The sequence below is a fragment of the Gobio gobio genome (assembly GCF_949357685.1).
Source record: "Gobio gobio genome assembly, chromosome: 25".
Taxonomy (NCBI): domain Eukaryota; kingdom Metazoa; phylum Chordata; class Actinopteri; order Cypriniformes; family Gobionidae; genus Gobio; species Gobio gobio.
This window is the reverse complement of record NC_137121.1, coordinates 25822230-25847198: the sequence shown is the minus strand read 5'-3', so window position 1 is coordinate 25847198 and position 24969 is coordinate 25822230. Positions and strand designations below refer to the sequence as shown.

At 39.8% G+C, this 24969-nt stretch overlaps 1 protein-coding gene across 1 annotated transcript in view; it reads right to left on the bottom strand.

The window, feature by feature from the left end:
• Positions 1-24573, bottom strand: part of lamb4 (laminin, beta 4) — a gene marked incomplete at its 5' end in the record, with an annotated part of 36134 nt that extends 11561 nt beyond the window's left edge. The window contains 18 exons of the mRNA XM_079808793.1: positions 361-538; positions 1776-1896; positions 2254-2363; positions 2461-2646; positions 2737-3030; positions 3540-3672; positions 3762-3841; positions 3922-4034; positions 4983-5138; positions 5277-5465; positions 5591-5711; positions 6302-6516; positions 7073-7136; positions 7237-7425; positions 7515-7588; positions 7678-7813; positions 9439-9596; positions 24519-24573. Of these exons, the coding sequence (XP_079664919.1) occupies positions 361-538; positions 1776-1896; positions 2254-2363; positions 2461-2646; positions 2737-3030; positions 3540-3672; positions 3762-3841; positions 3922-4034; positions 4983-5138; positions 5277-5465; positions 5591-5711; positions 6302-6516; positions 7073-7136; positions 7237-7425; positions 7515-7588; positions 7678-7813; positions 9439-9596; positions 24519-24573 (2572 nt within the window). The remainder of the gene's footprint in view (positions 1-360; positions 539-1775; positions 1897-2253; positions 2364-2460; positions 2647-2736; positions 3031-3539; positions 3673-3761; positions 3842-3921; positions 4035-4982; positions 5139-5276; positions 5466-5590; positions 5712-6301; positions 6517-7072; positions 7137-7236; positions 7426-7514; positions 7589-7677; positions 7814-9438; positions 9597-24518) is intronic.
• Positions 24574-24969: the final 396 nt, after the last annotated feature.

Below are 24969 nucleotides of genomic sequence, written 5' to 3'. Positions count from 1 at the left end.
GATGACGGCTCTGGTTATGGAAAGCGGCGTTGTTTCTTTTTTCGGCTACGTCCTGATACACTTGCCTGTCGAAGCAGCTGCTTTTAGGACCTCTGTAAGCTTTTCTTTGACTGTTAGCATTTTCAAGACTATCTTTTTGGGTTCACCGTCATTACACTTTGACAAACCGTTTTTTTTAATAAACTTAAATGAGAGTTGTTTGATGACTCCGCTGCTTTTATCAGTCCTTGGCGGAACACTCGTTTTACTCGTATTTGGCGCTTCCCATTGTTATTTCAGATGTATTTCCAAGAAAAAAAACATTGTCTTATATTCGGAACAAAACGGTATATCAGTGGCGTACTTTTAGATGATACTCACCCACTGCACCATTGTGAATAAAGGCAGACATGCTTCCAATATGCTTCTCGCATATTTCAGGGAGAGTTTGGTCTCCTGCCTGTGCTCCCAACTCAATACAGCGGTATTGTTGAAACTGAGCTAGATATGACTGCGAGCAGAAGTTTGGGAGGGATTCCACTTTGGGAATGAGGCCCATCTATGGTGAAAGTGAATAGGGGTAAATAAATACACTGCATGCAGAATTATTAGGCACGTTGATTTTCTGATCATATTTTTTTCCAGGCACATTTTACCAATTCCAAACCACATTAATCTTAATAACTACTATAAATTTTTTATTTAATCATTTATAAGTGATATAGAATTGTTCATGAAAGCTGGAAATGAAAAACACCTTATATTCAGGTGTGCAGAATTATTAGGCACATTTTCTTTAACAGATAAAATGAGCCAAAAAAGAGATTTAACTCCTATTGAAAAGTCAAAAATTATTAAATGCCCATGAGAATGATGCAATGCTAATGCAATACTTGCAGTTAAGGCATGACCACTGGAGAGTGAAATGCTCATTGGGTCAGCAGGGTCAGACAAAATCAGGTGGTGAAGAAAAGACGCATGTTAACTGCAAAATAATTAAGTGTGAAACCATCAGGAACCCTTTAGTCTCCGGCACCACCATTTTCCAGAACTGCAACCTACCTGGAGTCTACAGAAGTACAAGGTGTCAGGATCTCAGAGACTTAAGTTAGGTAAAGAATCCTAAAAAAGCTGAAGTGTTGTAAAATACATGAAGAAGTGTTGAGAGTAACTCTTGAAGGACCAGTTTTGGGAGTTAATTTTTAGTCCATCTCTGCAGAACGGACTTCAGGATAGGAGATGGACTAAAAATGAACTCCCAAAACTTACTGCCAGTTTCTGGAAGATGAATTCTTCAAACAGTGGTACAAGAGGATGTGCTGGTCCCCCAAGAGTCACTCTCAACCTGTCTATAAAGCCTATAAAAAACAGTCTTCTTTGTGTATTTTACAACACTTCAGCTTGTGATTCTTATTAAATGCAGGTAATTTTTTAGGATTCTTTACCTAATTTAAGTCTCTGAGATCCTGACACCTTGCACTTCTGGAGACTCCAGGTAGGTTGCAGTTCTGGAAAATGGTGGCGCTGGAGACTAAAGAGGTTCCTGATTTTTTTCACATTAATTATTTTACAGTTAGCAAAACGTGCCTAATAATTCTGCACACATGAATATAAGGCGTTTTTCATTTACAGGCTTCATGAACAATTATATATCACTTATAAATGATTAAATACAAAATTAATAGTAGGTAAGATTAATGTGGTTTGGAATTGGTAAAAAGTGTTTTTTTTTTGTTTGTTTTTTTGTAATTCTCTATTTCATCTTATCCAATGATTTTGATTTGTTGAAATCTTACAGAGTCGATCAGGATGTATGAGCTGGTCTGAGGGCTGGCATTGTACTGCTTTCTAAAAGTGACGTCCACATGGTATAGATTGCCATCATTGAGGCACACTGGAAGATCCAGAGTAGCTGTCCTGTATGGGAATATGTAAATTTTGTAGATCATGTAATAACTAAAAAGGTTATTTGACATTTATGGTTTCAAGAAACAGAGCTCTTAAAGGATAGTACATACAATGAAAGTTAATGGAGTCGAAAACAATATTCAACTCCACTAACAAACATTGAATAGACAAAAACACTTCAAAATGTCTTCTTCAATTTTGCAGAAGAACGAATTTCATGCGTTTGGGATAATGTGAGGGTAAGAAGTTAAGTAGACAGTTACAATTGTGGGTGAACTATACCCTTAGTAAACTATCACTAGATGGAAATATACTAATCCATCTGTTAAACACATGCAAAGATAAATCCAACAAAAATCTTTTCACCTTCCAGAGCCTGAAAGTGTAAACATTTTGTCGGAGGGGTCATTTAGACAACGTCCATCCCCTGATCTAAGTGATACAACATTCACAATAGCTGTCCAATCATCGGTGGACTGCAAAGATAAAGTTTAGAACACATAAATGTGAAATGGACCAAAACATTTCAAACAAACATTGATATTCAAATATTGATTGAAAGGACTGTCTGACCTCTGGTTCATAACGGACAACTACATAGTAATCAAGACTTGCTGGTATATTGCTGACAGTAAATCTGAGTCCTGCCCCATCCTGAACTCGCACAAATCCCGGTCCAGTCCAAGTGACAGACCGATCGGAGGCACGTTGTCGCAGGATGATCTGGAGAGGCGAGCCTGGTTCAAAGGGGATTGTCCTCTGCATAGGAACAACCAAGCAAGACGATCAAATTAAATTCTGTAGCATTATAACTTGGGCAGTTTGTTTATCTGTCATTTCAAGATTCACCTGGCCTTGTCTTCGTTTTCGTCTTTGGCGCGTCTCAGGCTTGAACACCACAAGCCTTCCATTACTGATCTTGAAGTCATAACCCCTCTGTCTGAAGTAGTGCTCACAGATGGGCATGGTGACATGGGGGTTGTGTGGGGTCGAAAATGGCTTCACCGTTGTGGGTTGAGTTTCTTTAATAGGTGTTGGGGAGGTTTTCGGAGCCAGGGGACATAGAGGGAGCTTAGTCGGTGGTTCAGGTCTCTTTTCTGGGATGTAGACTGTAGTGGCCTGAATAAATAGAGAATTTGACTCCTGTGGAAGCAGAAAGTGGAAGCTGGAGTGAGTAATTTTTTCTCTGTTAAATCACCTTAAAATTTAAATATGAAATCTGACATTTAATGTAATGACTGTAAAAATATAATGTGATGTAAAAATGAAGTAAAAAGTAATAACATATTTTCCTTGTGCCTTAAATACAAGTGCACACATCTATTTTCAAAAAAGTTTTAAAATATATTTTTCAAGGTAAGAAATGTTTATATGAATAACATGAATTATAAATTCCTAAATTAAATTATATTTTGGGAAGTTGCAAATTTCAAGTTTGTTGAACTTGACCTATTAGCAGAATTAAAAGAATGCAAACTTTAAATCTGTAGGATTGCGGTGGAGTAGATTGCATATTTTTTTAAATGTCATATTGTGACCGTCGCAGTGTCCATAGAAATTTGGGTGCTCAAAGTCTAGTGTGACCGCAAATATAGAAAATAAATTAGTACAGAAATCACATCAAGCCTGGACATACAGATCCAATTTCTCACCAGAGGTGCTGCGTTCTCAGCCTCATAGATATAGAAATCAAGAGGAGCCAGGAAATATCCAGGGGCCGGATCACTACATTTTTGGCCCATCATGTTAGGCCTGCATTCACACTGACCATCCTCAGAGGAACATCTGTGTATATATGCACATACTGTCTTGTAAACAATAAACCAGAGGTAAGTGATTTGCTGCAGACGAAAGTGGTTTGCCGAGAATCTTACTTAGTTCTCAGGGCCCCTCCAATGTCACAGTCGCAGGGTAAGCAGCCATAGACTGTGTTTCCCAGACCCCAGTAACCTGGCTAGGAAATCAAAGTTGAACATTAAAAATGTCAAGCGTAAATGATTAAATTTACGTGCTGATGAAGAGGTTTCAGCTCACCAGACACTGGTCACACTGTGGGCCGTAAGCAAGGTGCTCACAAATACACCTTCCTGTGGTCTGATCACAAGGATTGTCCGTGCGTATCGTTCCCATGAAATTACACCTGCACACTGGACATGAAAAAGATTGAAGAAATGCTAGATAAAAGTTTAGGCAAATGCATACATTTTGCAAGTTGGTGAACACAAAGACTTTTAAAACCAAGACCATGCGACCTCACACCCCTGCTGAAAAATCCAGCATTGCTGGTCACCAGCATAAGGTAAGTTTTTTCATGATGGGACCAGTATGGGATGCTGGTTACTGGTTCCCAGAATGGGAAGCGGGAGTGCTGGTGGACCAGCTACACCTGATCATTTTTGCTTGAGAGCAGCATGACTATGCTACCCCGATCTGAATTCTGACTTGTGATGCAGCCTGAATCATAATCACACCATGTTTGTTCGAGATCTGCCCCCTTAACTGAGCCTGGATTCTTCCAAGGGTTTTTTTTCTCCATTCTGTCACCTGATGGGGTTTGGGTTCCTTTCCACTGTCGCCTCTGGCTTGCTTAGTTGGGGACTTAATATTTAACAGTATTATTTATCTGACTGTACTGACGCGGCTTTATGAGAACTGAGCTGGACAATGATATTCAATGACACTCTGACATCATCCCCCCCCAGAACTGCTTCGTAGATTCATTGAACTAATTTAATAATTGATGATCTTTACAATGAAACTGAATCAACAATGAACTGACTTCAGCTGAACAACAGCTGAAATACATCATTTTAAATAAAGCTGCTTTGAAACAATCTGTATTGTATACAGCGCTATATAAATAAAGGTGACTTGACTATGCTGGTCCACCAGCTAGACTAGCACTGGACCAACATGAAATTCATGTTGGTTTATATTGGATTTTTCAGCAGGGATGGTAGACACTTCATTAGACGGATGTCCCGCTTAACCAGAAGTCTGACTTTTAGCTATTCAAACTCAGTTTTACACAATATTGGGTATGAAATGACTCCCATTAAAGTAAAGTCCCATTTTGTGGGTGAGTGAACACTTACACTGACAGCCGCTAGGGTCATCCCGGTTGAACCCGTAGGACCCGAACTTGCAGCGGTCACAACGTTCTCCTTCAACGTTCTGTTTACACACACACTGGCCAGTCACTGGATCACACACACCACGGCCCACTGAGCCATCAGGATCACATTCACAAGCTGGACATTGAATAGAACAAAATAGAGATATTTTGGAAACCTAGTAGCCTTTATTCCAGAAGTATTATTTTAGAGGACAACAATGAAAAACTACAGTCGAATAAATTCTTAGTAAGTCTAGATGATTTTAGCACTCACGTATACAGGCGTTGGGGTCGTCCACAGAGCGTTGAGGGTCCTGGTAGTAATACGGCCCACACAGCTCACACTGAGATCCTACACGGTTGTTCCTGCAGTCATCACACACACCACCACTAACCCCACCAGTGGCCAGATAGCGTGCTAGGTCAAAGTGACACTTCTCTGAATGGCCATGACAGTTACATCCTGAAACATTAAAGGAGGAATTACATATGGCTTTTTAGTGTTACTCCCAGTGTGTTTTAATATGTATGCCTGTATTTTTTATGTATTATTATCTTTTCTTTAATAGTCTGACGGAGTATGCTTACTTCTGCAAACATCTGAGTCTGTTTTTCCACCTGGCCTCCAGGGGGCGTCATGGTAGAAGTCTTGACAGCGCTCACAGTTGTAACCTGCAGTGTTGTGTTGGCAAACACATCTACCGTGCACCTTGGGCAAAAAGAGGTGAATATCAAAGGATCATAAAAAAACAGACACAATTATTATAAAGCATGGATAATTTCTTTAAACTAAGCTACTAATTTAAGATAATAAAAAACAGGCTCCTATAAAAGTAGAGAAAAACCTACACTGAAGCATGACAGGTAGTAATTATTGTTAACTACCCTATATACATAATTTTTCAGAGACGGTGTAAAGAGTAAAGAATGAGACTATACTTAAAAACATTCCACAATTATAGAAATAACAGCATAAAACATTACATACATAAAAGAGAAATTGTTGACCGACAGGAAAAAGTATAAAAATGTATGTCCATGGTCTACAAAATGTGAAAGAATTTGGATGAAAAATGTTTGAGTTCATATATACTTTTCCTGGTTTTGGCAATCTGAGCACAGTATGAGACAAAGATCTCTTCTGAAAGTCTCAAGAAGAGACATGAGAGACTATATGGGGTCTAGAGAAAAAATTATGTCTTAATTTATCTCAATGTAATTTCATTGCTGTCTAGGAGAAACAGTTCAGACATTAAGGAGATCTCGTGTGATTTTTCTTTCTTGCAGGAGTATACTCACCATGCCAGGCTCACTGAAGGTATCTCCACGTGTGCCGTCCACGGGAACGCACTGACTGGCGTGGCCATTGCAGAAGCAGCTCCCCCGAACGACCATCTCATAGAGGGCATAATAGTACTTATCCTGTGGGTTCCTCCTCCGTCGTGTGAGCAACGTGTCGCCCAGGGTGACCAAATGGGTAAAGTTTACTCGCAGGTTCGTCAGGGTGATCAGCTCTGAGGACCATAAGAAGTAAGTGATATTGCTTGCGTTTCATGATATAATGGCACCATATCTGTGTTTGGCCGATATTTTTCAATTATTGTTGGCAGATATTGGATTTAAAACAATGCATCTTTTATTAGTACTCTTACTATTAATACTACCTAATGTTTTGACTTCTAAAATAATTTGAAGCATTTAATTTTAGTTTTTTGTGTGTTATTCCTAATTTAGACAAAATAATATGGAATTTTAATATCTGCCATTTATCGATTATCGGCCACAACATAAATAATTACCGACTTATTGATACTATTTTAATATCACTGCATCTCTAATCAATCTGGGTCTTGGAAAAAGTCCAGGTGAGAACCAATGAAACAGACATGTTTGAACAGTGTAAATATTCTTTACAGTGAATTTTCAAAAATATGTCTAGCACACTATGAGCTCATCATCTAGATATCAAGGCCTTTCACTTGTTGGACATGCCTTTAGGCATCATCTGGCTTGACATCTAAATTACTGTGTTATTTCCAAAACAAACAACTCCTTCAATGAGACATGAACCTTGTATAGTAGAGTCGTATGGATCATGGATGTCAAAACTTGGATCCAAGGCTTTTAACACCACCTGGATGGAAAGCGCAGTAAGAATGAACCTGAGATGTAGGCATGTTAAATGTAAGTAATTGAAGAGGTTGGATTATTTTAGGATTCCTCTGAGACCATACCTCTCCATCGGTGGATGGCTCTAGCCCAGAGTAGCGACTCTCACAGATGAGGTCATCAATACTGTCTGCTGGCTCCTCAGAGACGCCGGGGAATGAGTTGGCACAGTCCTCTGCGAAGTAACGGAAAACCTTCCAGGTGCTCCCGAAGTCTTTTGACCTCTCGACCAACATAGCAGCAGGCCGGAAACTCTGTTTGAGAGCGTGTTATCAAATAGTTTGCTCAATCATATGAAATATCAATTAAATTATTTGAATAAGATAGGAAGTGTTGAATGTACCTTGAATGTCAATATCAAATGACTAAACTGAAACACTGATTCCAGATCCAACTGAATGCTGACTTCATGCACACCTAGGAGTTTGAAATTAAGTCTAAATTTGGGATACCAGCAGAATTAAATGACAAAGGGTCCATTAAGTTCATGCAAAGAAGTTACGCACCATTCTCAGACTGCCACCACCTCATCTTGCGTTCAGGTCGGAAGGTGGTGATGATGTTCTCTATGCGGTGGCTGTTGGGATTGTGGTGGAGATTGTAGGGGCTCCTGGAGTCACAGGTGAAGCACTTGCGCTCATTCTGAGTTTTGAGATAAAGGGCAATAGTATCAAATGGCAATATGTAACAATTTTAGGGTTACATATTGTATGGAATGAAAGATAGAATGTACTGTCTGTTAGCTTGCTTATTTTGAAAAGTCCACATGTCATACTAACAAGAAACTATGCTTATAACCACAGGTTGTAGGTCCAATCACACAACTTTGAGATGATGTTTGTTGGAACTATGGTTTCTGGAAACACAGTTGGACTATGTATGAATGACATGGTAATGACAGGACTTCTGTAGTTGGCACACCCCAGACCAGTTTATAAACAGGATCAACTGATTTATTGAAAATAACCTATTTGAAATTGGACATGACTACTTCTCTCTTGAAAAGGACAGTACGGGGGATGGCAAGATTTTCAGTGATTAACCACTTACATTTCAGACTATTCTTCATACAAAACCAGTGAAAGGTTTTAGAAGACTTGGAATATAGTGCATAGAGTCTTGTAGACTACTTTTATAGGGTTTATTTGGAGCTTGACAGCTGCAGTCCTCATTCACTTTCATTATATTGGAAAGACCCACCAGGATGTTCTTCAGAAGAAGAAAAATCACCTTTTGTGCTCAACTAGAAGAAAGAAAGTTCTACGGGTTTGGAACAACATGAAAAAATGAACAAATAAAGATCAAATTTTCTATGTGTACTATTCCTTTAAAACTTCATACAGCAGGGAGTAAGTTGCAGAAGCTCCTGCAGTAATGTATTATTCTATGTAATTAGTGTTTCCTGGCAAAAAAATTCATAAGCATTTCCTGAAGAAAGGCAGAATATAGAAGGGACATTGAGGGGGGCAGGGGGTAGCCTACGTCTTAGTTACGGGCATGTATGAACAAGAGCTGCTCATCAAATCAATAATCTAATTTTAACACCTGAGAAACGAACCGAAATGCAGTATTTTTGCAGCTTTTATTTATACTGGCTGTTATTGGAAGCACCATTGCGGTGGGCTCTTCAGGCCAAGAAAAGTACTGTAAATATACACAATGAGTGCTAAATGACACACCCACATACCAGCTTTATCACCTGTATAGACAGGGCCGGGGTATGGGGCGGGAGGAAAGGGGAATATGGAAACAGGCATAAATTAGTCTTGTGGCAGAGAAGAGGTAATGACCTCTACGACAGCTCAGGAAGGCATATCAGAACTTGTCTGTAGTATGTATTACCCAAAGGTTTGGCCAGAGTGCTGTCAATCCACACTGAGAAAAAAAAAGGAAAAAGCAAGCTGTCTCTTTTATCTCAGTGTGGGTGCTGAAAAGGGACCGTTTTGGGATGGAATTGCTGTATTCTGGGTATTTGGATTGGAAAGATGTTATGCAAATATGTCTGATACAAAGGGGCTTCACTGTGTTCGGATTCTTGAGGGAAATATATTTGCTTGAGGTTTCTAGGACTTGGGAATTTACAACCTTGATTTTTTATATTACTTATTTCAATTTTTTCCAAGTCTTTCCATGCAAACCCAACAAGCACTGTTCTAGAAGCAACTCTTCAAATGTACTTTTTAATACTCAGAAGATATACATTTTTTAAAACGCATGCCCCTCACTGACAATCTGACCCCTGAAGTGTTGCAATTTTTACAACTGACCTCCAGGTATCCCAGGATACAATAGTTTTGTGGTATGTAGAGGCCACAGGTTGAAGAAGCAGTGAGTTGGGCGGCACGGCCCACCATGAGGTCACCGAGGTTAGGATAACATGAATTCCCCACACATTCGTCCTGGAGGCGGACTGGAGCTGCTATCACTACAAATCACAAATGCACAGTTATTTCAGGTTTCACATTAACTAAACCTCAAATAATATATTTAGCTACATTTTGATGACTCGTCCTGTACTACAAATTTGTGTCCAATCAAATGCTATCTAGACTCAGAATGCCCCTCCACTTAAATTAACCCTTTTAGTCCATGTATGTTTGCTTTGATGACCACTCTATGGTAGTGTACACTACAAAGATGACAAAGTAAACTTAGTAGATATACACATTTAAAATATTGATGGCATCATCATCTGCTCAGGGGCGTATACAAATATTTACAAATACAGTATGGGAATGTTCCCGCCCTGGGGTGCGTTTCCCAAAACCATAGTTGCTAACTAAGTTAGCAACTTTGGTGGTTGCAATGCAATTTCCCATTGCCAACGACCTAAGTTGCTAACAGGTTAGCAACTATGGTTTTGGGAAACGCACCCCTGAATACCACCTTTAACCAACAATAGCAAATAACTTATTTTATTGTGATGGGAGAAACAAAGCTTTTTGAAACTTCAAATAGATTGAACCAAGTACTTGAAAAACACAAAAAAAACATCGCAATTTGGTGACACCTGTTGGCCAAAACACTGTAAATGCAATGAGAATACAGCCCAAACATATACACTATAATGACCAGTGTTACTTAGTTACTTTTTAAGGAAAGTAATGGGTTGTGTTACTTTTGCGTTACTTTTTGTCCCCTGGGCTGGGCTTGCTTGTTTGTTTTTAATAAATGTTTTAACTAAAGTAATTTTATCTTATTTGAATGGTTGTATTGAATCATCGAAGGTCAGCAGCAAAGACATTGGTTAATAAAGTGAGATTAAATACATAAAGTATAATCTGATTGCGGAGCTTGAATTACTTGTAATGTGTTATCCCCGAAACTGATAATGAGACCCTTCATAAACCAATTGCAAATGCTTCAACGAAATCTATTAAATGTTATCTACAATTAAGACTGAGCCTACATTATAAAACTGATCCAAGATCAGTTCAGACCATTAGATAATGGTTCACCGGATCACAGCCATCTAACGTGAACTATTACAATTCTGAAATGTTTCAAAACAGATTGACGTAACAAAGCCTCGTTTGCTGAAATCACATGGCTTAGGGAGTTTGATACATGCTCCGAACCACTGATTTGATACAAAGGATTCGTAAAGGTCTTGAAGCTTCATGAAGCAGTGTTTAGAAAGCACCCATCGTCTTAGGTTGATAGCGATTATATTTAAGCAATATGAGCAAGAGTGCTGTTGTTTAGAATATAGTGAACTATTCAACAAACAAGACATTAATATTGAGTAGAACACTGCGGTAATGATGTATTTTTGTGTAGGCCAATGCGGACATTAGCATCACCCTGGTTCCTTCAACAAAAACCCAATAGGATTTTTCCAAGCCTACGTTAATACGTCAACATTACAGCACTCTATCCATATACACTGATCAGGCATAACATTATGACAGGTGAAGTGAATAACACTGATTATCTCTTCATCACGGCATCTGTTAGTGGGTGGGATATATTAGACAGCAAGTGAACATTTTGTCCTCAAAGTTGATGTGTTAGAAGCAGGAAAAATGGGCAAGCGTAAGGATTTGAGTGAGTTTGACAAGGGCCAAATTGTGATGGCTAGACGACTTGGTCAAAGAATCTCCAAAACTGCAGCTCTTGTGGGGTGTTCCTGGTCTGCAGTGGTCAGTTTCTATCAAAAGTGGTCCAAGGAAGGAACAGTGGTGAACCGGCGACAGGCTCATTGATGCACGTGGGGAGCGAAGGCTGGCCTGTGTGGTCCGATCAAACAGACGAGCTACTGTAGTCCAATTTCTCAAGAAAAATAATGCTGGTTCTGATTGAAAGGTGTCAGAATACACAGTGCATCGCAGTTTGTTGTGTATGGGGCTGCATAGTGTCGCTTACCTGGAAAACAGACGGCACCAGGATGCACTATAGGAAGAAGGCAAGCGAGGAAGCCTTGGGTCCTGCCATCCATATGGATGTTCTTTGACACGTAACACCTACCTAAGCATTGTTGCAGACCATGTACACCCTTTCATGGAAACGGTATTCCCTGGTGGCTGTGGCCTCTTTCACAGGATAATGCGCCCTGACACAAAGCAAAAATGGTTCAGGAATGGTTTGCGGAGCACAACAACGAGTTTGAGGTGTTGATTTGGCCTCCAAATTCCCCGGATCTCAATCCAATCGAGCATCTGTGGGATGTGCTGAACAAACAAGTCCGATCCATGGAGGCCCCACCTCACAACTTATAAGACTTAAAGGAACTTCTTCTAACATCTAGACAGGGGTCTAGTGGAGTCCATGCCTTGACTGGGTCAGGGCTGTTTTGGCAGCAAAAGGGGGACCAACACAATCTTAGGAAAGGTCCTACTCTAGCCTGTGCTACACTGAGAAATGTACACGGTCCAAGTATTTCAGGCACTTGCTGCGCTCACTCGACTCTTCACGACCAATCGCTTATTGTACCCCCAAGTTGTAAGTTGCTTTGGATAAAAGCGTCTGCTAAATGCATAAATGTAAATGTAAATGTAAGGTCATAAGGTGGTCATAATGTTATGCCTGATCGGTGTATATACTAATTATAAATAATTATATAAGAACATAATCCCTCATGTCTTTCTAGAAACTAGACTACAGCTTAATTTACAGCTTTATCGTCTTGAGTTACCTTACTAAGTTTCAAGAATATAAATGACACTTGAAAGAAATGTAAAGTACAGTGTGAACCAGAACAAGTGCTAAAGTGACAGTGATTTGTTCAAACTGGCTTTGCTATGAAAACGAAAGAAATGTGTGGGGAAAATATACAATGAAACACAACTTTTGAATGTTGTTAGAGGATTCAAGTGGATAGGGGAAATTCAATCCAAGGGTGGCAAGTGATCACATGTTCCCTATGATTGGGCTCATATAGGATAATTTCACTGTCAGCTTCCAGCAGTGTCAAAGACATGAGCAGACTTACAGAGAAGCAGGAACGCTGATGTCTCCAGTCGGAGCTGCATAGCTGGACCTATAGGACAGATGAGTGCATGAGGGGAGAGAAAGGATGGGTGAATGTGATACAAAGTCAATGTGAGAAATATGTCACAATAAACACAGCCCTTGCCTCAAGGTTTACTACCGCTTTAATTAAAGCAAGGTGTCAAAACGAGTATATGTCAAGTACAAGCAATCAGACGAACACCAATGACTTAGGCTCTCGGAACTTAAACATATTGACTGGGTTTATCAGCACTTTATTCGCACTATTAATCAGAAGTTATTAAACAAATAACTAATCTGGTTAGTCCATTAGAACATTTTCGTTTTCGTAATATTCATTTTGTAGGATTGAAACATTTTACATATAAATAAATCAAATAAATATCTAGGTTACTTGAAAACTAAAAATACAACTACATTATGTAGTGAATATCTGTCATAATCAAACAGTAGTAAAATTAATGAATAAATAATATATTTATTTGAAGGACATTGCTACTTTTTGCTATGAAGAACAATTTTGGGACTCCACTTGGGAGTTCACTTGATGTTTAAAATCTAATTCCTGAAGCAAAACCATTTAAGAACCACTGCCCTAAAAGACATCCATTGACTACAGTAGTGTGAGATGAGCCTGTAATTTGATCATATTTCTATAGAGCCTGTCAGTATATCTATGGCACACAAAGAAGACGAGACTTTTTTAACAGAGAAGCTCTTTCTCCACAATGCACAAGTCAAACTTCATTCAAGAAAAGCTACAATGTATTTATGTGACTTCAGCCACGAAGCTTACAGGAGGGCTTCTGTTCAAGTCTTGTGTGTGACGAAACAGCAATTCAAAACATGCAACAACAAGATGGTCATTCAAGTATTAGTTTGCTTTTAGGTAATGCAGCTCCTGCAACTACAGAAAAAATTTATATTTATATGTAATTGCCATGCAACTAAGTCCTGCCATCATAGTAAATGGTACTGCATTAAAGTGAATCAAATTGAATATGATATTACTTATTATCTGGACAAGACACTTTATCTTCTCATTTTCCATAAGTATTTTAATACATGTTTTTTTATTTATCAGACATACATTAGTGGCCAAAGGTGAAGTCCGGAGGGGATTGTTTTTAATGACCCAACAAACAAAACAAATAAATAAACCATAAAAATATGAGGAATGTTTTATATTTTTTAAACATTAACATTGAAAATTTAAATATTGGTTAAGGTATTAATCTGACAAAATGATTTGGACAAAGAAAAAAGCAACACAAAAATAATATAATAAATATAATATAATAACAAAAAAGCATACATTGACTACAACATAATCAGTTATTAATATTGTGTTGGTTCTCTCTTGATTTCGCAATGTGTTCATAATTTCTTTGTATGACAGTCTGGACAAAAATTGTGTCTGCACAATCTGGCATGTTTCATTGCGTTCTCACAAATAATACAATTGACTCCAAGCACAACTACAATATGCTTACAAAATCTTCAACATATTTTTTAATAATATTTGAATAAAGGGTGAAGAAGACAATTTTCCTTTTGGCCACTACTGTATTTTGTAGATGTTTTTGTTTTTTTAAGTAAAAAAATAAATGACTATATTAAGTAAAATAAATATTATATACTAAAACAACTAAATGTATAAATACAACTAAATAAAATGTAAAAATTACTAAACATAAAACTACATTTTAAAATACAACTAAATTACTGGTTTAAAATGCACCAATAAAAGTTGCTGACTTAAAAAATGCCCATTAGTTAAACAATAAAATAAGTTACTAAAAGGTTGCATGTTTACAATCCTTATATGTTCTCGCTCTCTCGCTTCCTCTCCAACAAAATACAAAGTATACTGAATTTATATGATTATTTTAATCACAAACTATTAAAGAATACTCAAAACTCTTTATGGAACCAAATACTGCTGTACATGCAGCATTTTTAAAAAATTGGTCGCTTTAACTAAAAGAAATGTTAAATAAAATAAAATAAAATATTTTTATTTCAGCTTTAAGGCAACATTTCTCATTGTTATTTAGTTTAACTTGAACTGAAATAAAAATGAATAAAAACTATAGACATTTTTTGAAAGTGACCAAATTTATATAAAAAACTAAATTAAAATATTTAATAAAACTGTGATAGATTTGAATGATACTAAAATAAAAGTGCATCCCACAGTAGTTACATGCCAATAATTCATTACATCAGCTATAACCGAATATTTACTCATACCTTAGCAGATGTGAAGACAAATAGCATGTGGTTGGAGACTTGACTGAACAGCTTCGACTTCTACCAAAGATCCATCATAGTCCAGTGTTCTATAGAGAACAATTCAAAGCACAGACTTAAACTTTGCACATCATTGTATTATTCGTAATACTGCAGCACAGCTGGCTACAAAACATTTTTTCCACAATCTGACTTGCACTCACCAGGACGGAGAGTTTGAAGTTCACTAGACGGGGTCTTCTGCTGGTAATCTCAGTGTGTTGTGGTCTCGGGCTTGTGGGTGCGTTCCTGTAGCTGCCAGCCATGGATTGTGCAGTAATAACTCTGAAAGTTGAAGCTTGTAAAGACACACCTGAGCTCCTGTGTGTGTGTGTGTGTGTGTGTGTGTGTGTGTGTGTGTGTGTGTGTGTGTGTGTGTGTGTGTGTGTGTGTGTGTGTGTGTGTGTGTGTGTGTGTGTGTGTGTGTGTGTGTGTGTGTGTGTGTGTGTGTGTGTGTGTGTGTGTGTGTGTGTGTGTGTGTGTGTGTGTGTGTGTGTGTGTGTGTGTGTGTGTGTGTGTGTGTGTGTGTGTGTGTGTGTGTGTGTGTGTGTGTGTGTGTGTGTGTGTGTGAGAAGGAAGAAAAAGCCCCAAGGCTGTGTGAGAAAAAAGGGATTATGTTGCATTGAAAGCTGATTTATGCTTGTCATGTACAGAATACAGCGTTCTGTATGAGAGGGAATGATGGGTAGATTCATTGCAGGACACACTCTCTTCACATCAGAGTATAGAAATGTGTTTGACAAGAAGCTGAGTCTGAAGCAACATGAGTTTACTTGCTTGGAGTAAATGCTTTATAGCCTACTACTGCTTTAGAAGGTGTGCCTACTAACAATGCATTTCTCTTCGGAAGAATGCGATGAATGTTTGGGAATAGTGAATGATACAGGCTAGTGAGAACTTGATTCATATTTCAGGACATCACACAAGAATAAGTGTAAAAACATTTACTGGGAACAAAGCAAATGCTTTAGATACAATGCTTGTGGCATCATGCACCTATTTTTAGTGGCTGTCTAAGCAACAAATAATACAAAAATGAGTGTAAGACGTGTTAGACTAGTATACGTAGATGTAAAGTTTTCATTTAGCTTAAAGGGGTGGTTCCGTGTTTTTTTTCTAGGCTTGGTTGTGTTTATGGGGCGCAGTATAACATCTCTTAATACTTTTTTTTTTTTTTAAACGCCATATTTTTCTTATATTTTACCTTAATTCCACACCGCTGTCTCCACTGTCCTTTGAACGGCTCGTTTGCTTCCTGCTTCTGTGAAGCCCATCCCTCCGAAAAACGCAATGGTCTTAGATTGGTTAGATGGCCAAATGTAGTTTGTAGTTTCTACAACAGCTCTCTCTCTTTCGTAATGACTGCGACGTGGCCTCGCCCACTTTGTTGCGTGTTCGCGGGGGCAGTGTTTATGTTAATAGCAAGGGTTTATGATGTCACCAACCCGTGAAGAAGCTTGTTGTAGTCCAAACCGGCCGTTTTTGTAGGCAATAAACTGCTATAACTTTAAAAGACAATATCTCCATTTGCATTGAACTTTCAGCGCTGTAACTTTGCAGATACTGTTTATGCTCAAGCAGCAACATTACACACTAACTAAAGTTAAAAAAAGTGAAATCGCATGCAACCACCCCTTTAAGATAAAAGGATGGCCATTGTTGCGGAAATTTACTTTTAAAAGTAAATGCATTACAATATGGCTCTACTCCCTTAAAAAGTAACTTGTTAGTTACTTTTTATTGAAAGTAATGTGTTACATTACTTTTGCGTTACTTTTGTGTTACTGTCACCTAAGTGTCAGTCCAGATCCGGGCCACATCTGGTACATGTGGATTCCATGCGTACCAGATGTGGGCCGGATCTGGGCCGACACTATGTTGCTGTCTGGATTATTAGTATGGTTGAAGTGGATCATCGAATGTCAGCAGCGAAGATAATGGTGAATAAAGTGAGATTAAATACATAAAGGCCCGGTTTCACAGACAGGGTTTAGATTAAGCCAGTATTAGGCCTTAGTTCAATTAGGATATTTAAGTAGCTTTTATAAACGTGACTTAGAAAAAAGCATTAAACAATGGCACTGACATATTTTAAGATATTACAGTTATAACAGCTTAAACATGCATTTTAGTCTTAAGCCTTGTCTGTGAAACGGGGGGAAAGTATATTTGTGTAATTTAATATATTGAATTATTGCAGATTTGCATAATACTTGTTTGCATTTGACTGTGTTTATTAATTTTGAGTAATAATGAATGAATAATGTTTTTTTTTTTTTGCAAGTGAGATGAGTAAATGCCTGCTCACATTTATTCTAGAACTACAATAACCATCATGTTCACACATCGCACACACTTCACACATCTGTTCACACATGCGCTGCGCACTTACGATTTCTCTCAAAATAGGGACAGGAGAGTTGTCAGTCAATAATTAGAAAAAGTAACTAAGATATTTTGTTGTAAATTGAAAAGTAATGCTTTACTTTACTAGTTACTTGAAAAAGGTAATCTGATTACGTAACTCAAGTTACTTGTAATGCGTTACCTACCCCCAACAATGGTAGTGGCCAGTTTTGGGTATAACGCATTACAAGTAACGCATTACTAAGTTATGTAATCAGATTACTTTTTTCAAGTAACTAAAGTAACGCATTATTTTTAAATTTACAACAAAATATCTGAGTTACTTTTTCAAATAATATTAAAGGGATAGTTCACCCCAAAATTTAAATGACCCCATGATTTACTCACCATAGAAGCCATCCAAGGCATTTTGAACTGCGAGAGGCGTTACGCTTTCCTCGTAAATTGAATACGGAAGGTGGTCTGCAGAAGCTAGATATTTTACTTTATAAAGTTTTAAATATGAATATTTTTCTTACACAAACCCATTGATTTGCTTCAGAAGGCCTTTATTAACCCCCCTGGAGCCGTGTGGAGTACATTTATAATGGATGGATGCACTTTTTCGGGCTTCAGATTTTGGGCTCCCATTCACTGCCATTATAAAGCTTGGATTAGCCAGGACATTTTTTTTATAACTCCGACTGTATTCGTCTGAAAGAATGTCATATACACCTAGGATGGCTTGAGGGTGAGTAAATCTTAAAGTAAATCCCAGCTTAGATGAGGAAATGTAACACATAACTTTCCATAAAACGTAACTAAGTAATGCAATTAGTTACTTTTTAGGGAGTAACTCAATATTGAAATGCATTACTTTTAAAAGTAACTTTCCCCAACACTAGGGGCCAAAAGTGATGTCCAGAGTGTCAGTTTTATGTTCCATTTGATTGTGTTTTAGGGGACTGCAAATTGACTATTTTTAATGCGTTTTGGCCCTTTATTTACATGACAACAGTGTTTTGGTGCCATTTGGGGCCATCTTTACTTTGTGTGTTCATGCTAACTTGTATTCCTGTTTATTCTCCTGCATTTTGGTTTACTTATTAAAGATTTTGAATTATACATCCTTGTGTGTATAACTAGAAAACACCAAAACCCTGACATGGAGGGGATATTTGTCTTTAACGACCTTGCAGGTTTGATTAAACCCTCAAAATATGAGCATTTTAAATATGAGGGAAGAACAAAACACTAAACTTAGTCTATCTGACAAAATTATTTGGCGAAAAAATGCATAGAAAAACAAAAGTTCACAGGAAAAAGCATACATTAACTACAATAGTTATTCATATTTTGTTGGTTTTCATATGCATGTGATCATAATAACTTTGTACGGCAGCCTGGACAAAAATATGTAATAATACAATTTGGCGTAAGTTCCTAAGTTTGGAGTAAGATTTGTTTGTTAAATAGCCCCTGTGGTGAAAATCAGGTTTTTAATGTTGTTTATGTGTCTATGTGGTGTTTTTAATATGCTTTAAGACAAACCATGTGCAAATTCATCAGTTGACACCAGTGTTGAGTATTTTCTCCTTAAAACTGCAGTGAACCAAAGACAGTCCTTGTAACCAATCACGCCAATGTGTGGGCGGGCTTTAGCATATCATTAACTGCTGCTCTAAAGCAGTGGACGGAGTCTGGAGAGAAACCAGGTTATCCTGGTATATTTTTCTCTTGATATGAAAATCTGGTACATTTATAGCAGGTGAATTATGTATATGATGTATATTACGATGCTATGATGAACTATATGTCTTTCTCCATGGCGTTTCTAAGGATACTGATTTTTAGAGGGCAGACTGAGATGGCAAACGGAAACATGGTTTGTGTAACATTAGCAACACATTGTTAGCTGTTTGATAACGTAAATCAAATTGATAACCGTTATGTATCCAACATTGTAAAGAGATGCAGAAAACGCATTACCATTCTGATACATCGACTTGTAGACAAGCCTGCATGAGTGAGTGGAGGCGGGGCTCCTTTGCATATTCATGGTTTAGCAGCGTATGGATCAAGCAAGAGTGTGGAGTTACGTTCAAGCTATTTTAAGGCATGAAGAATAAAAAACGTTTAAATAGTTTAAATATGTCATTTTGTTGATCAAAGACTAGTTTTAAGGGTTAAATTATTAGATAGTTACATAGTTATTTTAGGCAATGGTCAATTTTGAGTTATTGGGCTATTTTGTTTCTTTCAGACTAGTGAAAAGAAAACAAAAAAATAACTTTTTTTTACAGAAGGGTTTGCAAATTCTATAACATTTCATTCCTAAATATATGGGGGATTTTTTTTCTGGCTGATGGCAGTATTTTTTTTTAAATGTATAAAAAGTGATAACAAGAGATATCTAAAATCCCCTCTGTAAAAAACCTTTACGTCTTAATTTATGCAAATTAGTGCATATTTATTCATATTTAACAGTATGGTGATATCTATTTGAATCTTTTTTTAATTTATCCTATTCACATGTAGTGTCTTTTTCAGTGAGGACACTTAAGAGTAAAGACATTTATAATCTTACAAAAGATTTATATTTCATATGTATTAAAACATTTTAATATACATTTTTAATAATAAGAATTTAGACTGAATTTGGACACCGACAGATGACACTCATGCCTATGAAACAAAATATTCCTCACTTTTTCATATTATGTTAAATTTCAACAAATAAGCCCTTTTATTATTTTTTATATTGTGCTTTTAAAGGCGTCAGTAAAGGAAGACAAGGATTTTCTTAAAGGTTAAAGGTCGGCCCGGGGGAAGAGAAAACCCCTATGGATCCTTTTCAAACTTTCTCCATTTCTCCGAAGTCACGTTATTTGCTAACACAACAAACTCCTCTGAAAGGCACTTGAACAGTTTGCTTTATGAAACACACAAAACAAAGATTATGTATTGTAATAAAACAAATGGCAAATATGAACATGATACTGACACATATTTGCGTGGATTGCTGCAAACATTTTTGGTTACAGATGCCATTAAGTCTTCATCTATAACTTTAAACATATCTATCAAAAAGTACCATTTCTTTAATGGTAAAAGCAGTTGTAGGACAAGAATCTTTCAAATTTCACCTTCTTTATAGCTACAAATTATTGCCCGAATAAAATTTATGCCAGTGGCTGTGTACCGATACTAATAAACACAGCGCTCCTGGCCTACAAATCACAGAAATACATTTTTAAACTTTTCAAAGGATTTTTTTATGATCTCAAATTCAACAGCTGTGGTTAGCAACCACATACCAACCAATCCAACTCATCTCTCTCTCTCGCTCGCTCATCCCCTTGAGGGTGTTTTTGGCATCTGAAGACATTTACAGACCCAGACAAAATGCAAATGTATCAATCAAAATCTTTGCAGCAAATCTTAACCAACTCTGCCATGTTTTCAATGGCAGTGAAGGTATTAAATAAATCCACTGCCTTCAGTGCCTTGTCCTATTCAATTCATTTGATCAAAGCAATAAGGTAATGTTGACCAGGGCTACACCGCATTTTGTTGAAATGCAAATCATCACACATCATTAATCTGATTACATATCCGACTAGCAGTCAGTTTATTAGTCTTAACCGCCGCTTTGTTGTTTGTTTGCCGTCTCGCAGTTAGTCAATTATTTGAAGATGCCGTCTGGAATAAGTTAAAAGGTTTTAGACATTTTATGAGACACGATTCTCTCATCTTTTTTAATGCAAAAGCACTTTTGATTACCAGCTCACACTTCCATAGCAAATCAAAACAGATGAGCGTATGAAGACTACGGGATGTGTCTAATCTTCTGTTAAAGAAAAATAGTTACTGTGACTCAATCCTCAGTTTTATTTGAATACTGCTATGAAAAGACAAGACTAATATTTGATAAATGCATTTGATTGGAAACATTAATCAAGTTGGAGGAGAAAAACAATAATATACTCAGTATTATAGATCTACACTGTAAAAATGTTCAACTTAAACAAAAAACGTAAAAAGTTCAGTTGCGCAAGTCATTTCAACTTAAATTATATTAAACAGACTTCAAAAAATCAAGTTGAATCACATATCAGTATTTAAAACAAAATCAAATAAAAAAATTAAAAAAAGTTTACAGTGTTCTTAGCTTTCCTCACAGTCTGCTTTATATGGTTAAATAATATTTATATAATATTTGTCTTATTAATTATTAAAATGTAGTCAATTAAATAAAAAATCCTGTTTTTGATATAATAAAAATACTTGTTAATATAATTTTAAAAATATATTTATTTATTTATTTATTATTTATTTAATTTTTACTGTTATGAGCTGTCACATTTTTTTACTCCAGTGAATTTCTCTGGTATTTATATTTTTTAAATCCAATAATTTTAATAATAACAATAATCGTAACATCTTTAGTACAAAAGCTATACTGAATTAAATTTAAACAATAGTTATGAAATGCAACATCTAATTAAAAAAAATTATATTGTAATTAACTTTAAATGTATAATATTTAAAATGCGCAGTATTGGTGTATGTCACTGGGTGTTGTTTCAGGTTCATGTTTCATGTTTCTTAGTTTGCCATGTTCACTGTCTTGTTTCTTAGGGTGCGTCTCAATCAGCCCCCTAGCTCAGTAGTCAGGGCACTGATCAGGGAGCCAGCCCATTGACTTATGTCCTGATCAGTGCCCTGACTACTGAACTAGTGGGCTGATTGAGACGCACCCTTAGTTTGCTTTGTTCACTGCCATGCACTTCCTGGTCTTGTCATGTGATTCCCAGCCCTCGTGCCCTTGTCTTGTCATCAGTCCTTGTGTATTTAAGCCCTCATGTTTGTCATGGTCCTGGTCTAGTATTGTTCATGTAACTGCTGTTTGGAAAGTTTATGTTATAGTCAAGTCATGTTTAATTTCGTCAAGCCAAGTCTTTAGTTTATTGTTTTGCCAAGCCACGTCCTTGTTTTCTGTTTGGAATTTGGAAATAAAACTGCACTTGGGTTCTGCAACTTGCCCTCAGTGGGATCTGTTACAGAATACTAGACCTCCAAACATGAACCCAGCAGTTGCCATCCTTCGCCTTCGTCAAGGCCAGCGTCCCATAGAGGACTATGTTGTGGACTTTTGTGGACTATGCCATGAGGTAGATTTTAACGATGTCACCTCAAGGACATTTTTAGGTTTGGGCTTAACAAACCCACTCAATCCCAGTTGCCAGGAGGTAAGATCCACCAAGTATATCGACCATGCGCTATGGATGAGTGGCTCATCTTTTACTGTGGGAACGGCAGAGGAGGAGCCTCGCAAGCCATGTCTCCCATCCAGAGCCAAACAACGTCTCCGGTACCCGTCCAGAGCCAAGCCACGTCTCCAGTCCACGTCCGGAGCCAAGCGACGTCTCCAGCCCCAGACCAGCGTCCAGAGAGGGCTCCAACCCCAGACCAGCGTCCAGAGAGGGCTCCAACCCCAGACCAGCATCCAGAGAGGGCTCCAACCCCAGACCAGCGTCCAGAGAGGGCTCCAACCCCAGACCAGCATCCAGAGAGGGCTCCAATCCCAGACCAGCGTCCAGAGAGGGCTCCAGCCCCAGACCAGCGGCCAGAGAGGGCTCCAACCCCAGACCAGCGTCCAGAGAGGGCTCCAACCCCAGACCAGCGTCCAGAGAGGGCTTCAACCCCAGACCAGCGTCCAGGGAGGGCTCCAACCCCAGATCAGCATCCAGAGAGGGCTCCAACCCCAGACCAGCGTCCAGAGAGGGCTCCAACCCCAGACCAGCATCCAGAGAGGGCTCCAACCCCAGACCAGCGTCCAGAGAGGGCTCCAACCCCAGATCAGCATCCAGAGAGGGCTCCAACCCCAGACCAGCGTCCAGAGAGGGCTCCAACCCCAGACCAGCATCCAGAGAGGGCTCCAACCCCAGACCAGCGTCCAGAGAGGGCTCCAACCCCAGACCAGCGTCCAGAGAGGGCTCCAACCCCAGACCAGCATCCAGAGAGGGCTCCAACCCCAGACCAGCGTCCAGAGAGGGCTCCAACCCCAGACCAGCATCCAGAGAGGGCTCCAACCCCAGACCAGCGTCCAGAGAGGGCTCCAGCCCCAGACCAGCGGCCAGAGAGGGCTCCAACCCCAGACCAGCGTCCAGAGAGGGCTCCAGCCCCAGACCAGCGTCCAGAGAGGGCTTCAACCCCAGACCAGCGTCCAGGGAGGGCTCCAACCCCAGATCAGCATCCAGAGAGGGCTCCAACCCCAGACCAGCGTCCAGAGAGGGCTCCAACCCCAGACCAGCATCCAGAGAGGGCTCCAACCCCAGACCAGCGTCCAGAGAGGGCTCCAACCCCAGATCAGCATCCAGAGAGGGCTCCAACCCCAGACCAGCATCCAGAGAGGGCTCCAACCCCAGACCAGCGGCCAGAGAGGGCTCCAACCCCAGACCAACGGCCAGAGAGGGCTCCAACCCCAGACCAGCGTCCAGAGAGGGCTCCAGCCCCAGACCAGCATCCAGAGAGGGCTCCAACCCCAGACCAGCATCCAGAGAGGGCTCCAACCCCAGAACAGCATCCAGAGAGGGCTCCAACCCCAGACCAGCGGCCAGAGAGGGCTCCAACCCCAGACCAGCGTCCAGAGAGGGCTCCAGCCCCAGACCAGCATCCAGAGAGGGCTCCAACCCCAGACCAGCATCCAGAGAGGGCTCCAACCCCAGACCAGCATCCAGAGAGGGCTCCAACCCCAGACGAGCGGCCAGAGAGGGCTCCAACCCCAGACCAGCGTCCAGAGAGGGCTCCAGCCCCAGACCAGCGTCCAGAGAGGGCTCCAACCCCAGACCAGCGTCCAGAGAGGGCTCCAACCCCAGATCAGCATCCAGAGAGGGCTCCAACCCCAGACCAGTGTCCAGAGAGGGCTCCAACCCCAGACCAGCATCCAGAGAGGGCTCCAACCCCAGACCAGCGTCCAGAGAGGGCTCCAACCCCAGATCAGCATCCAGAGAGGGCTCCAGCCCCAGACCAGCGTCCAGAGAGGGCTCCAACCCCAGACCAGCATCCAGAGAGGGCTCCAACCCCAGACCAGTGTCCAGAGAGGGCTCCAACCCCAGATCAGCATCCAGAGAAGGCTCCAGCCCCAGACCAGCGTCCAGAGAGGGCTCCAGCCCCAGACCAGCATCCAGAGAGGGCTCCAGGCCACGACCCCATAGTCCCGCCCAAGACAATTTTTTTGGGGGGCAGTGGATACCTTGAGGCCATGAAGTCCGCGCCTCTGTGGCCCCATTAATTGCCTGAGCCGCCATGGTCCCATGAACTGCCTAAGCCGCCATGGCTCCCTGAGACACTCCATGGCTCAGGTCCGCCTACGCTCCATGATCCACGTCCGGCCACACTCCATGGCCCATGTCCTCCCAAGCTCCATGGCCCAGGTCCTCCAAAGCTCCATGGCCCAGGTCCGCCCACGCTCCACGGTCCAGGTCCTCCCACGCTCCACGGCCCAGGTCTAGCCATGCTCCCAGTAAGCTGTGCCAGGGTAGGTGTCCGGTGCCCCAAGACTTTTGTGGGTGTTTGGTTTGGGCGTCTGGGGCCGCCCATAGGAGGGGGGGGGGGGGGGGGGCTGTCACAGGGTGTTTTGGGTGTTGTTTCAGGTTCATATTTCTTAGTTTGCCATGTTCACTGTCTTGTTTCTTAGTTTGCTT